This window comes from Castor canadensis, chromosome 1 (assembly GCF_047511655.1).
Source record: "Castor canadensis chromosome 1, mCasCan1.hap1v2, whole genome shotgun sequence".
Lineage (NCBI taxonomy): Eukaryota > Metazoa > Chordata > Mammalia > Rodentia > Castoridae > Castor > Castor canadensis.
Window position 1 is genome coordinate 153,394,315 of NC_133386.1, and position 12,857 is coordinate 153,407,171.

Sequence of the window (12,857 nt, forward strand, 5' to 3'; positions counted from 1 at the left end):
TGCCTCTCCTACTGGATAGAGCAGCATCTCTACTCTGAAATATTTTTCTCAACCCCTCCCAAAAAGAAGGACACTCCTTCTTTTAAGTTGTCTTGTAGCAAGTGCAATTTCAGGGATTTTTGAGAGTATTCTAATCCTTGTGAAGCTCCTGGGTGGTAGGTATAATTAAGCAGATCACTTTCACAAAGGAATGAAGATTTTCCACATTCATGTGCTAATCAGGCACTGAGTCAGAATTTGAATCCATCACACTCCAAAGTTCAAGCTTTTTTTGCACACCAATGAGGACACAACAAATTCTTAGCTTTCTGACATGCTGCGTGGCTTTAGAAGGCTTTTACTCTCGGAATCTCTGCTCAGCAGGATGGATCAGACCAAGTACAGAAAGATGGGGTGGCTGCAAAGACATTGGAAGGAAGATGGAGAATCACTGGTAGAGTTCTGAGGGCTGCACACTTGAAAAAGTCTATAAATGCTAGTGCATTCGAGGCTCTAGCAGAGGCTGGGTGTTCTCACCAGGGAATGAATGGAGTCAAGCTGCTTGTTAGAAATGCTGAACGTTCTTGGTTGTTACTTTCATTATTCATTTGCTTCCCTCTAAAACCTGGATTCTAGTGTTCTGTCATTTACTAGTGCACACTAGTGTGGGTTATTACATACATACTACTAGATTTCACAGGTGTCATTTGTAACCAGGGGATGATTGTAGCATTAAATTAGTTAATACTATATGAAGCATTTAGAACAGTGGCTGGCACATAGTACATCTCCATAAGAGATGTTTAGATATTGTTATTATTGTTATGGTAGGAATTTCATAAACATCATCTGGATTAAACTGATATTTCCCCTCTAGCCTTCCAAATATCCTCTCTCACTTTTTCCTCATCCCTGAGTGAATGTGAGCTGTGGTCCCACTGAGAGCTAATCTCTTCACAATCCAGGCTCTCACCTGTGTTGGTCATTGTGTAGAATCCTGTGACCACACCCACACTGAGCAAAATATCCTTTCTGGCACCAAGGACTCTTATCTGACGGGGGGGGGGGGGGGGGGGGCGGGGCGGGGGGAAAGGGAAAGCATAAATTGTACAGTGTGTGAATAGGGCAGTGATACAATGCAATGCAGATATCCTTGAGCGGTCTTCCCAGCTTTTGAGAACATAGAAAATGACTTGATGCAGGGTTTGTTAGCTGGTGAACTCCATCTGCAGAACTGCTGGGCAGTTGTGAGTGAAATGTCCATTGCTTCTTCCCAAATTGGCTTAGGAATTGGCTCTAAAGTTTGTGGTCACAAAGCCAGGTTTATGAAATCTATCTCATAGAAACTCAACATTTTCTAGTATTTAAACTTCTGCCAATGACAACTCTTCTTTCTCTGAGTTTCTCAGATGTAAGTTGAATCAGATCAGTGGTTCCTCCAATATTCTATGGTATAATTCACCTTGTCCTATAGAATCTTGCTGAGTCAAGCCATAAAGGGCCTTGGAACGTCCCTACTGTTTCTTTGTCTCCTCACCTTCTTTAGGCTTTAAATCCCTCTTCAACATTTTACTTTACCTCTTTTCTTCTCCACATAAATATGAAAGTAAAATAAGATCTGGTTGCTCACTGCTATCTAATTACACCCTAGCTTTTACCCCAAGAAGTAGGTATTTCCCTTTCTGCATTTTAGTCAAACCTATAGAAAAAGGAACAAACACCTTATTTTGTTGTTTTTTAGCTTTTCCTTTTGTGTCATCTTTTTCTGACTACTGGTTCACTCAGTGCGCCCAAAAAACTTTCTCAATAATGATAATGATAGAAATACAATAGTGATCATAAATGATCGTGAGTGCTCACTAAGCACTCATGTGCATATATGACCATGTGCTCAGTGTACTATGTGCTCTACCTCATTTTATGTATCTCCCTCAGCATAGCTGACCAGAGGGCTGAGGACATAGCAGATTCCCTGGGAATAATGATAATAACAACTACTTTTATTTATCTTTCATGCTAGCCTGAGACTTCCACATTCCTTACTTCATGTCATCATCATAATAGTTCCATAAAATACTTATTATTTTCCTCAGTTATAGATAAGGAATGAAGCCAGACACTAAAAGTTCAATTCACTTATTATTTCAGCAAATTCACAGAATACAGACTAAGTGCCAGGCATTTGCGTATTGCTAAGAGCACGGGCAGTGTCCCCACTCTCAAAGGGTTCCCAGTGTAGCGGAGTCCACAGATAGGTGGTGATAGCAGCAATTGAGTCTCTAGACTTTTCTAAGGCCCCAGTTCATTCTGGTCTCCTGCCTCTCCATATTTTGCAGATTGACCACTTGATTCTTTATTTCCACCATCATCGGGGGGGACTTGGTGTTCAACCATTTATCACTATTAGTTAATGTCCTCCAGCCCTAACCTTTTCTCATAGGGGTCATTTGTAATCAAAGACTCTTTGATTGACTTATCCACATAAAAGAGGGATGGGCTCTCCATTTTTCTCAACGAAGGCTTCCTAATTTGACTTGGAAGAGTTGGCAGAGAGGGAGAAAGAGGAAAAAAGATGTAAGGTGGAAAAAATTCTTACAGGAGCAGTGGAGGGATAAGGTGAGTTGAGAGAAGACCAACAGGAGTTAAGCTTGTTTTATTAGGAAAGAGGATATTGTCATTTTAATTCAACCTGCAAGGTACAGGGGAACCAGTGCATCCTCAGGGCTGAAACTAAAGGCCTCTAGACCTAGTTCATGTTTGTCATCAGGGTGTTTTTGGCTATACAGAACAACACCCCTCACACAGACTGATTGAAATGAAAAGAATTTTTATAATCTTTAATGTAGGAAGACTAGAGATGGTCCAGACTGCAGGATTGGTTAATTCAGTGGGTCTGTGATCAGGAACCCAGACATTACTTGTATGCTAGCTCTATTTTGCAGCTGACTCCTATCCTGATTGCTAGATGGTCTCTAATGGCAATGAAGTGGTTTTTCTTCTTTGTTCAGGACAATAGACAAATGATTGTCTCACCTGGTGGCTCTGTTAGGAGAAAGAAAACCTTTCATAGGAGCAATTTTGTTATGGTTCACTGGCCTGAACTGAGTCCTGTGTCTTTTCCTGAGTCAGTCACTGGCAATTTAGGTGATATTACATCATCTGAAGTGGAATGGATTCAGAAAAGCCACCACTGCTCCCATTACAGAGTCACATTTTCCAAGACAGACTTAAGTACAATCACAATGAATAGTCTAGTGCTATTCCTAGGGTGGGCTACAGCTATGGAATTAGTAGGTAGAGTTGTCAGATTTCGTAAATAATGTAGGATGCCCAATAACGTGTTTCTCAAATAAGTGATGGCTGCTTTTCTAGTTCAACTATGTCCAGTAGGTCCTATGCAATATTTGCTGACCTGTGTGTCCCAGTATTTGGTACATACCAAAATGGGTAAATATTTGGCAATTGGATATAGTGAACGATTTTAGGGGGTTATAGTGGACTAGGAATTTAGAACAAAGATCAAATCTGAGTCCTGCCTTATTTGAGTGAGGACAGCAGAGTATAAATTGATTCAAAAGAAGAGGAGCACCAGGAGAAGCTGCCTTGGCTCCTTCTGCCCAGATCCAAGAGTGAAAACTCTTGCATTTTTAGTCCTGGAGCCTTCATTGATCTATCCTGCCCTGTCTTTTTAGGGTCCCGACTGCTGTGGACAGGCCTTGCTTCAAATTGGGATCAACATGATGGCATTGCCTGGAGGCCGCCACCTAGACCCCACACCCTTACCAGGACAGCGGTAAGTTCTACAGTTGTTCTCAGGAGCAGCAGAGAATTTAGCATAGAGCTAATGCTTGGGTGGTACTTGCTGTCCTGAGTTGGGCAGTGTTTACAGAGGAAGAGCCAGCAGAAGGCGAAGCTCGCAGGATGAGGGGAGAAGGGCTTGTTGTATTTAGTCTGACGGAACAATGACTGGGAATCACCAGAAGTGCCTGTACACAGAGAAGGTCCATGAGGATTTCACATGGTGGGGTCCTGGAGGAACCAGAACCAAGGGTAGAAGCCTGGCATGCCAGATCTGTGCTGAGCAACCAACCCCATTTGCCTAGAACTGTCTTGATTTGGGCATGAAGGTCCTGTGTCCCTGGTAACTCCTCGTTCTTGGGAAACCTGGATAATTGGTCACTGAGCTGGATTTGGTCTGCAGAGGGGCTTTGCAATCTGAGTGCTCAGGACTTCTGCTCAGCCCTTTTCTCTGTGCTGAGATATTTTGATAGTTACCTTGTAAGACAGTTAACTCTTGGTTTTGTTTTACATATTGCATGCATCACTGACACCTTACCTTTATTCCTAACCCTGACCTGAGTTGCCAGTGATGTTACCTTATTCTATCATTAATTTCTGTATTGTCTGTTTGGTTTTGAGCTTGTTTTTTTGTTTGTTTGTTTGTTTGTTTTTGTGTTGTTTTTGAATAGGTGTTGCTTTTAAAATCAGAAAAACTGATCCTTTGGTAAAAGTCTAATGGAACAGGGTTAAGTTCTATGAAGGCATCAGTCTGTTCCCCCAAAGTTATTGTTAGAAAGAGGTTTTAGGATATGACATACAGTTCTTGCATTTTCCTGAGGACTCAACACTGTTATAAGCATTCCTGTGCAGCCAGAAGCCAAGGATAAGGGATTATATGGAGACTCATCATTGTACACCTGTCTTTTGGGGAAAACTCAGAGATAGTGAGATCCAAGCCTGTTAGAAGAGATGTGAACTCTCAGAGATGGGGCCTGCCTCAGCTTGGACTTGGCATGGCTGGTGGTAGCCTTTCCTGAGATAAGCAAGTGTGGTCAGCTTTGGACACATGGCTGTCTAGCTTCAAAGCTGGACTCTACTACTTACTATGGTGGCTAGTGCAAGTTCCTGAGCTCCCTCCCCTCATAAGGCAGGGGCAATGATAATACCTGCTGAGGAGGGTTGATGTGAGGTTAAATGGGTTTAGATATGTAAAGTGTTTGTCACACTTTGAAAACTACATAAGGGAACTATTTATCAAGTATCTTCTGTATGTTGGGGCTCTTCATGTAGGTGGCCTTGGGGAATTATTCCAGAAACCCCTCCCCTGAACCCTGACTGAGAAAATAAGTAATCACAGCAGTTACTCCCAACAGCCTAATATTGTAAACTGGTTGGAAAGGAGCTTGTCTATCTGTCCCTGTCTTGCCCAGGTAGCAGATTGGCTTCATAGCCAGGTGGGCAGCAACAGCAACTCTGGCAACAGAGTCCTGGGCTGGTCAGACTGAAGCTTGTGCCGTGGGTGGAGAAGTGATTTAGGACAGTTGTTAGGAATCTGAATGCCCTAACTTGATTCTTGGTTCTGATGCTTATTAGCTAAAACCATGGGCTTTGATTTCTTCATATGTGAAATGGGAATAATTTATACTTAAACCATTGGCTTGTTATAAGAATAGAAAAATGATATGTAGAAAGCACTTTCTGGTACATAGGAACTGCTTGATGTTAACCACTCCTTCTTCTGATGAAGGATAGGTTCCCTGAGAAGAGGATATAGGGTGAAGATTGGATTCTGGTAGCCTTTATGCCCCACTGGGGACCTCTGACTTTCTCTCCAACTTCCTAAGTTCTCAGACGTTTTAAGGGTAAAAGGAAACTAAATTACATGAAAATGATATAGGATTTTTTTTTTTTTGGAAGCAGGATAGAATGTTTAATTTATCTTGCAGCAAATACCTTGGGAGAAAAACCTCAGTCTTACTTACATCAGGTAAGCAGGGCTGGGAGTTCTAGCTGGCTATAAATGCTGCAGCCTCTGGACATGTTTGTTTACAATATCTTTGTCCTTACAGATCTGATGGGGCTGGAGGGCTGCAGAGAGAAGGTGATGTTTCCTTTCATGTGTTCACAGTCTAGCATTTCTAGGCCTACCCAGAACAACTGGGGAATATAATCTTTGGGCCTATTGACCTGTGCATTGTATGTGTTCTGGGGTCATGTACACAGGCCATGTTCACAGATTTGGCTAGTGTGTGTTTGCAGGATGTCAGAAGGGTTAATTTGTTCAATCTGATGCTGTATTATACCAGACAATAGTGGTCACCTCTTCCTTTCTATTCTAAATTGCAAAGGCCTCTCTGGTGAGTAAATAACACCATAGTTATTGTCCCCAGATAAATAATTAATGCAGAATAATTGACTTCTCTCTTTTGTGTTCTGCTGAAACTAAATTTTACTTTGCAATGTCATTGCTCAACTCACAACTCACTGTATAAAAATAAATAAGTTCTGTCCAAGATCCTTGGACAAATAGTTAATTCCATGGCTGGAGCCATCCAGGAGCCTGGGTGGATCACATGGGTTAGGCCATTGATATTTGAATTCAGAAAAAAAAAACAAAAACCAAAAAAGTCTGTTCTAGGTGCAATCTTCTGGAAGGGAGTGGTGGGCAGGGAGCAAAAGCCCCATAGGTCAGGGATTGGAGTTAGCATGGATCATGCCAGGTGCTATGACAGTGCACAGTTGTCTCACTTCCAATGGCATCTGAATCTCCTGGGATGATTTCATATTTCAAAACAATAAAATCAACAAGAAAATGAACAAAACCTTGCTCCTGGAGTCTTTAATTGGGCCTAAGTGGTTTAAAGCATATAGGCTTTGGAATCAGGCTTGAACTCAAATCCCAGCTCCACTTCTTACTGGCTCTGTGAACCTTGGGCAGCTGCTTGACCTGTCTGATCACCAGGTTGGTCTTGTATACCATGGTGTCTGTGATGGCTGCTTTAAAAGTTGTATAAGTGCTTGAGTTGAGGAAGAGCCTCATGGTACTTTACAATGCCCAACTCTCACTTCCCCAGGCCATATCTACTATGGTAACAACCCTTACCTATTGGTATTGAAAACACAGAAGGCTAGGTTCAAGTACTTCCCTGGAGGGTCAAGGATTAACTGGAGAGTGCAAACAGGGCTGCAGATGACTATGGCCACTAAGTCTCTAGCTGGTCTTTACTTACTGCTCAGTCCCTGAGCACTCATCTTTGCACTTAGGGTGCTGATCCTCTTGTAGGCTCTTCTGAGTGTGATGGTGCTGCTGGTACCTAGCCACAGTGGGCATCCATGGCGGTCAGCATGCTCTCAGGAGTGTGCCTTGCAGCATCACAGCATGGCCCTCATTTTCTGCAGGGATTCTGATGGTCCAGTCCTTTGCTTCATCTGTGTCTATGGGAAGGTTCTTGGGCAATAAGCTTGAGGCCAAGGTTCACACAGAGATATGGCTACACATTTTCATTTTTCCCCACTCCTTCCTACTATTTCTCTTGCCCACAGATCAAGGCATTTTTAACATTTCCTTTCTGGTTTCCCGCCAGTGAGAAACAGGCTTTCCATTATTGACTAAAGGGGCCTTCTTCACTCGTCCCCATAAAGTTAGTTCACACTCACAGGCACTTCGTATGGCCTGGGTATTTTGACCATAGCATTTAGTATTTACTATGGCCCCTGTGGATAATTATTATCTTTATTTAGCAATGGAGGGAGTCACAGGTTTGATTATCTGGGAAGTAGTCTTTGAGGTGGAGTTCAGAGTTCAGGATGGTTATTGGGGCATCCCTTGGTGGGTAATGTATGGCCTGGGGAAGTGAGAGTTGGGCACTGTAAAGCACCGTGAGGCTGTTTGTGGGCAGGAGAGGAAGTAAGCAGGGCTGGGCTGAGGGTGAAGTTCAGCTGCCATGCTGGCTCAGTGACAATTCAGTTAACTTCACAGGGAGATTTAGAATCAGAATTGTTCATTGGTCAAAATGGTAAAGACCTCTAGACCTTAGGCCTTGATCTGCTAATGTAGTGTGCTAAATTTTTTTCTACTGGAGAAGCCAGTAGGCTGGAGCCACTCAAGAGCTTTAAGTTAAGCAATGTGAAGCACAACATAAATAGTAACATGAAACTAAAGAATTTACCAATCAGAAACTACCAACTATCCTTTAATTAGAGTCTTTCCACTCTAACCAGTCAAGGATATATTCTGCTTTCCATCTGCGGAGCCTGTAGAAGCTCGCTGCTTATGCAGCTGCAGAGTAGCTCTGTGAACCTCTTTTGCTTCTGAATGCTGCCCGATTCATGAATCTTTCTTTGGTCTAATAAGCTCTAGGAGGTGCATTTTCTCTTAAGTTTCTCTTTTAACAAGTGAGTGGCTCTAGGGAGGGCGTGACTCTTCATGAGCTGGTTCTGACACCGTATCTGGAGGATCTAACTGCTGAAGACTATCAGCTGACGGTGCTCACAGCAGTTGGATGACAAGTCCTTCTACAAAGGGGAATCTGAGCAGCACCTCGCAGTGCATCTCACAGCACGCATCTCATCAGGATTTGGAGGGTGAAGTGAGTTGCCCAAGGACAGTTGATAAGTGGCAGAGCTAGAATACACATTCCTCTCTGGAGGAGATTCTAGCCAGTCTCTGCTTTTTCCAGTGTTCTTGGAGCACTACATAAGCAAATCATTTGCTTACTTATTCAGGTAGTCACTCATTCATTAGCCTTCAACAACATAATTGTAAAAGTATTTATTGGGTGCAGATTTAGCACCTCGTACGGTGCTGTGTGTTTGAGGACATGCTGGTGACCTTGTTGGACGTGATCCCTGCCCTCATGGAACTCACATTCTCTCCAATGACTTCTTTCTTGACCCGATCCGGCCTGGATTTACTCAACTTGGGACTTTCATCTGTGACATCTCATTGCAAGGAGTCCCTTTGTCATGTGGTTTCTGTTCAGCCAGGGTCTGAGATGGCAGTGTGATGGGTGACCTCCTAGGTTTCCTGGCCTGTTGGGGAGACATCCAGCTTCTGTGAGCCAGTGAGGGCTATTGCAGGCGAGCCTGTCTCCAAGTTAATAATGGCTTGCATGTGTGTACCCTTGGTCTGTGGCTGGTTTTCTGCTGCTGGGTCATTTTCTATGTCTGTGGTGAAGTGTGCAGACTGTAATTGTCAATGGGATAATTGGACAGTTTTCTGTTGTTTAAGCCAAAAGGAAGGCCAATCAAAGCTAGAATTAAGTTCCCTCCCTTCTCCCATTTCCCAAGAGAAATCCACAGAAACACAGAGTGTGACCTTGAGAAGGAAGTCATATAATGATTCAATAGTTGTTTTTAAGAGGAGAAGGTGGGATTTAAATTCCCGTACAGTGTTGGGTACTGGGATCATAGAGGCATTGAATGTTGTTCCTGGAAGTTTCCTCAGAGCTTGTCTGTGCCAACCCTTCATTTTATAATAGGAAAACTAAAGCCCAGAGAGAACATGGAACTATCACCATGCTCTTCAGACCCCTTCCTATTTTGTGAAATCCTTCCTTCCTTGGGTTGTGTTTCTTAAGCTCATTCTCCCACCAAACCTCTAAGAATTTTCTTTAGCAATGATCTGTAACAGAGACACAATTTCATTCTTTCACTCATTTGTTCGAGTTAAGTTTTTTTTAGACCATGAACTGACTTTGAACCAGGCCCTACCTGGGTAGACCAGTAGTGATTTATTGTATATACCCATCTTCTCTGTTCCATGATTTCAATTGTTCTGAGGGCCTGAGGGCTGAATTCATATCTGACTCACAGTAGTGCTCCTGATTGTATTAGAATGCATACAATAGGAGCTTATTAAGTGGTTGTTGAATTGACAAATGTTTAATAGATGTTTCATGAGTGAGCAACAGCATCTTGTCTAGGGAGTCTTGGAGGCATAAGAAAAACTAAACTAAATAGCTTGGATTTTGTTCCTTTCTCTGAGACATTCTTCTGTCTCCAGCAAGCTATTCTTTATTCCATTCTCTCTCTCTCTCTGTCACTCTCTCTCTCTCATAGAAAACTGCTATTAGGAGACAAAGAGCAAGGTACAGATTTATCTTGATTAAGAACTCTCTGAGTGACAGCCAAAGATATAATTGTTTGAAGAACAGAGAGACATTGTTTTTTCCTTCTAAAGAAGAGTTAACTCAGAAATATTTTCAATATTCGCTTTTAAGTTTACGGGAAAAAAAAAAGTCCACAATTTCCTCAAGGAATCGCTCTAGGAGAACACAGTGCAAGGGTGGGAGCACGGAGTTCGAGTCTGACACCAGGCTTCCACCAGCCTGCCGTACTTCCATGGACAACACTTCTCCCTCTTTGAGCTAATTTAGATCCTTCATTTGAGTAACAGGAGGGTGTGGACCAAAGATTCCAGGGACCCTTCCAGCTTTAACATTCTAGGAGTCTATGAGTGACTTTTAGACAGTCTCATATCTTTGTTGGACAAAAAATATCCCACTTCAGTGACGAGACTGGGAAACAATTTCATTGACTAGAATGAGGTTTTCTCATTCCTTTCTATGAAACGCCCAAGGGATCTAGCACTTGCCTTGTAGCTGGATACACATTGCATGGAATCCTAGTTTGGGAATCCTTCTAGCATCTGAGGGTGAGTGTTGTTTAGGCTTTATGAACCCTTTTTGGAATATCTGGAAGTGTTCTAAGATGGGGAGGGCTGATTTGATGAAGAATATTACAGACAGATCCATGGATCTACATTCCAACATGCTTTAGGATTTGATCCAGTCATTCCTAATTTCACTTCCACTCCTCTGAATCCACTTGACAACTTGCTGTTCTCTCAGCACATGATTCCGTGCCTGTTTCTTTGAATATATTGTTTCTTCTGTCTATAATGCCATCCTTTTTCAGTTTCTGGTGAATTTGGGAGAGTCCTGTAAGGATAAGCCTTGGAATCCTACTGAGATACTCTAGTGAGGGTTAAATATCCCTTCTCTGTACTCCCATAATCCTCTCTGTTAATTTCAAAGTGCCCTGTGTAGCACAGTGAGCCATAATTGTTTGTTTACTGAATTGTTACTGTATAAATGTTTATCAAGTGCCCATAAAGTACCAAGAGCTACTCTAGGTGGAAGGAATTTGTCGCTATGCAATTAAAGGTCTCTTCCTCATGGAGATAATATTGTAGCCTGTCCTCTGTGTAATCTCAGCATTCAGCTCAGTACCGTCCCATTAACATGTATGATAAAATTTGAAGGCTATCTTTCAGTGTTTTGTAAAGTATCGTTTTACAGAAAACTCACTTCATATAGCAGGTGGTAGAGAGTGAGGCAGAGAAATACAAATTCCATACTTGGAAGGCTTTTAAAATTAAAACATTCCAAGTGACAAGAAATTAAAATAAGGCAAGAAGAGAGTAGGCATAGAGTTTGGAGGGAGACTGGGTGCCAGGCCACCAGTATAAAGGTATATCAGTATGCTGGTACCAGTAACTAGAGGCCAGAGAATAGGTCTCTTGGGCTGGGAAAATCATTCCCTTTGGTATTTTAAGGGTCAGTTACAGTGCTCTTTCTCCAGTGATGGGCTTTGAAGAATAAAGGGGGCAAGCAAAGAAGCAGGGGTAGGAGACAGGGCAAGGCCAGTCAGGAGGTGGGAAAACCCCAAGGCCATCATAGTCCTGAGAGGGTCACCCCCAGTATGTCACTGTTTACATGGCCTCCCTGTTTTCCCTGCTCTGGCAATATGTCTGTTGAAAATTCATCAGAGATCTTTGATGATGAGACCACAGAGTCGGCAGATCTGCTCTGAATTTTAGCAACACACTCCCCATTATTTCTCAGACAGAGATGAGACAAGGGTTTGAGAAATCACTAAACACACCATGGGCTTTAAATGATCACAAGAGTCACAAAGACAACAGGATGTCACACATGGGGAATCTTTCATAGTGGAAAGAGTCTCAGCTTTGATTTTAGGGCTGATTAGCAGCTAAGTTGCTGAGGACCATCAAAGAGCTCTGTGTAATAGTTAAGAGCAAGGCTGTAGAGCTGGGTACTCAGGAGACTGAGACAGGACAATCTCAAATTCAAGGCCAGCATGGACTATCTATGGAGACCCTGTCTCCAGCACCTGTGCTTTTGTTTCCACATATCCATTGTGTGATGTTGGCCAAGTCATTTAACCTACCCAATCTCTGATCTCAGTTATGGTAACCTTGTAGGATTGTTTTGAGGGTTAAGTGAGCAATTAAGATTGAATCAAGCACTCAGCACACTACTCAGAATGTTATACTCAATCAGTTTTAATTTTCTTATCACTGTTAGTAGTGAGGCCTTGGACAAGTTATGAAATGCCTCTAATCCTAAATTTCTACATCTGTAAGTGGCACTGTACTCTCTCACCATCAAACTGCTAGGGGGTGGGGCTGAAGCAGAGGGTGCCTGGTACACAGAAGGCACTCTATAATTGGCAATCCTTTCTTCGTTGAGTGGGTAATTAATTCCCTCTGACTTCAGAGCAGTCTTGGGGAAATATTTTTGGCAATGTCTTGCTTCATACTGCACATCCTGGGGATGAGACTTTTTGACTCCCTCTCCCTATTCCAGCTCCACCCTGGATAATTCCAGTTTAAAAACTTCATCCAGCCAGTGGTCTAGTGTGTAGAGATGACTGTGGTCACATCTGCCTTTGGGTTTGCAGTCTTCCAGACTCCAGAAAGCCCAGATTTGGGGGCATGGTCACCTCATTCCAGATGTCTAGGAAAGCCTCCATCAGAGAGCAATGAGTGGGGCAACTTGGGGAGCAGACATCTGGTGGGTCCTGGCAGGATTCCCCAAGCCCCATCATTGTGGGATGCCCTCCCTGATCCCCATGCACAGGGGCAGTCTTTTAGCATCAGGCTCAAATTCCAGTTCACCATGGAGATGGAGGAAATCAAACCCTAATCTTGGCCCTGGCCCCTCTGGCTCCTTGGCCAGAGACCCTACAGGCTCCTGACTGGTGATTTTCCACCATGAAGGGACTGTGACTCATTGCTGGTCCATCTGCCTTGACCTCAATTTTCAATTCTCCTCTGTGTGAGTAATAGGATC

The 12,857-nt window shown here is 42.9% G+C and overlaps 1 protein-coding gene across 4 annotated transcripts in view; it reads left to right on the forward strand.

The window, feature by feature from the left end:
- Insc (INSC spindle orientation adaptor protein) overlaps nt 1-12,857 on the forward strand; it is a 121,932-nt gene that overhangs the window by 22,159 nt on the left and 86,916 nt on the right. For 2 of the 4 annotated variants that reach the window (XM_074042035.1, XM_074042027.1), the window contains exon 1: nt 3,493-3,772. In XM_074042035.1, coding sequence (XP_073898136.1) covers nt 3,717-3,772 — 56 coding nt within the window. In that variant the 5' untranslated portion in view covers nt 3,493-3,716. Of the gene's footprint in view, nt 1-3,492; nt 3,773-5,679; nt 5,747-12,857 lie in introns of those variants that run through there. The other 2 variants (XM_074042025.1, XM_020186790.2) reach the window with 2 other exon arrangements.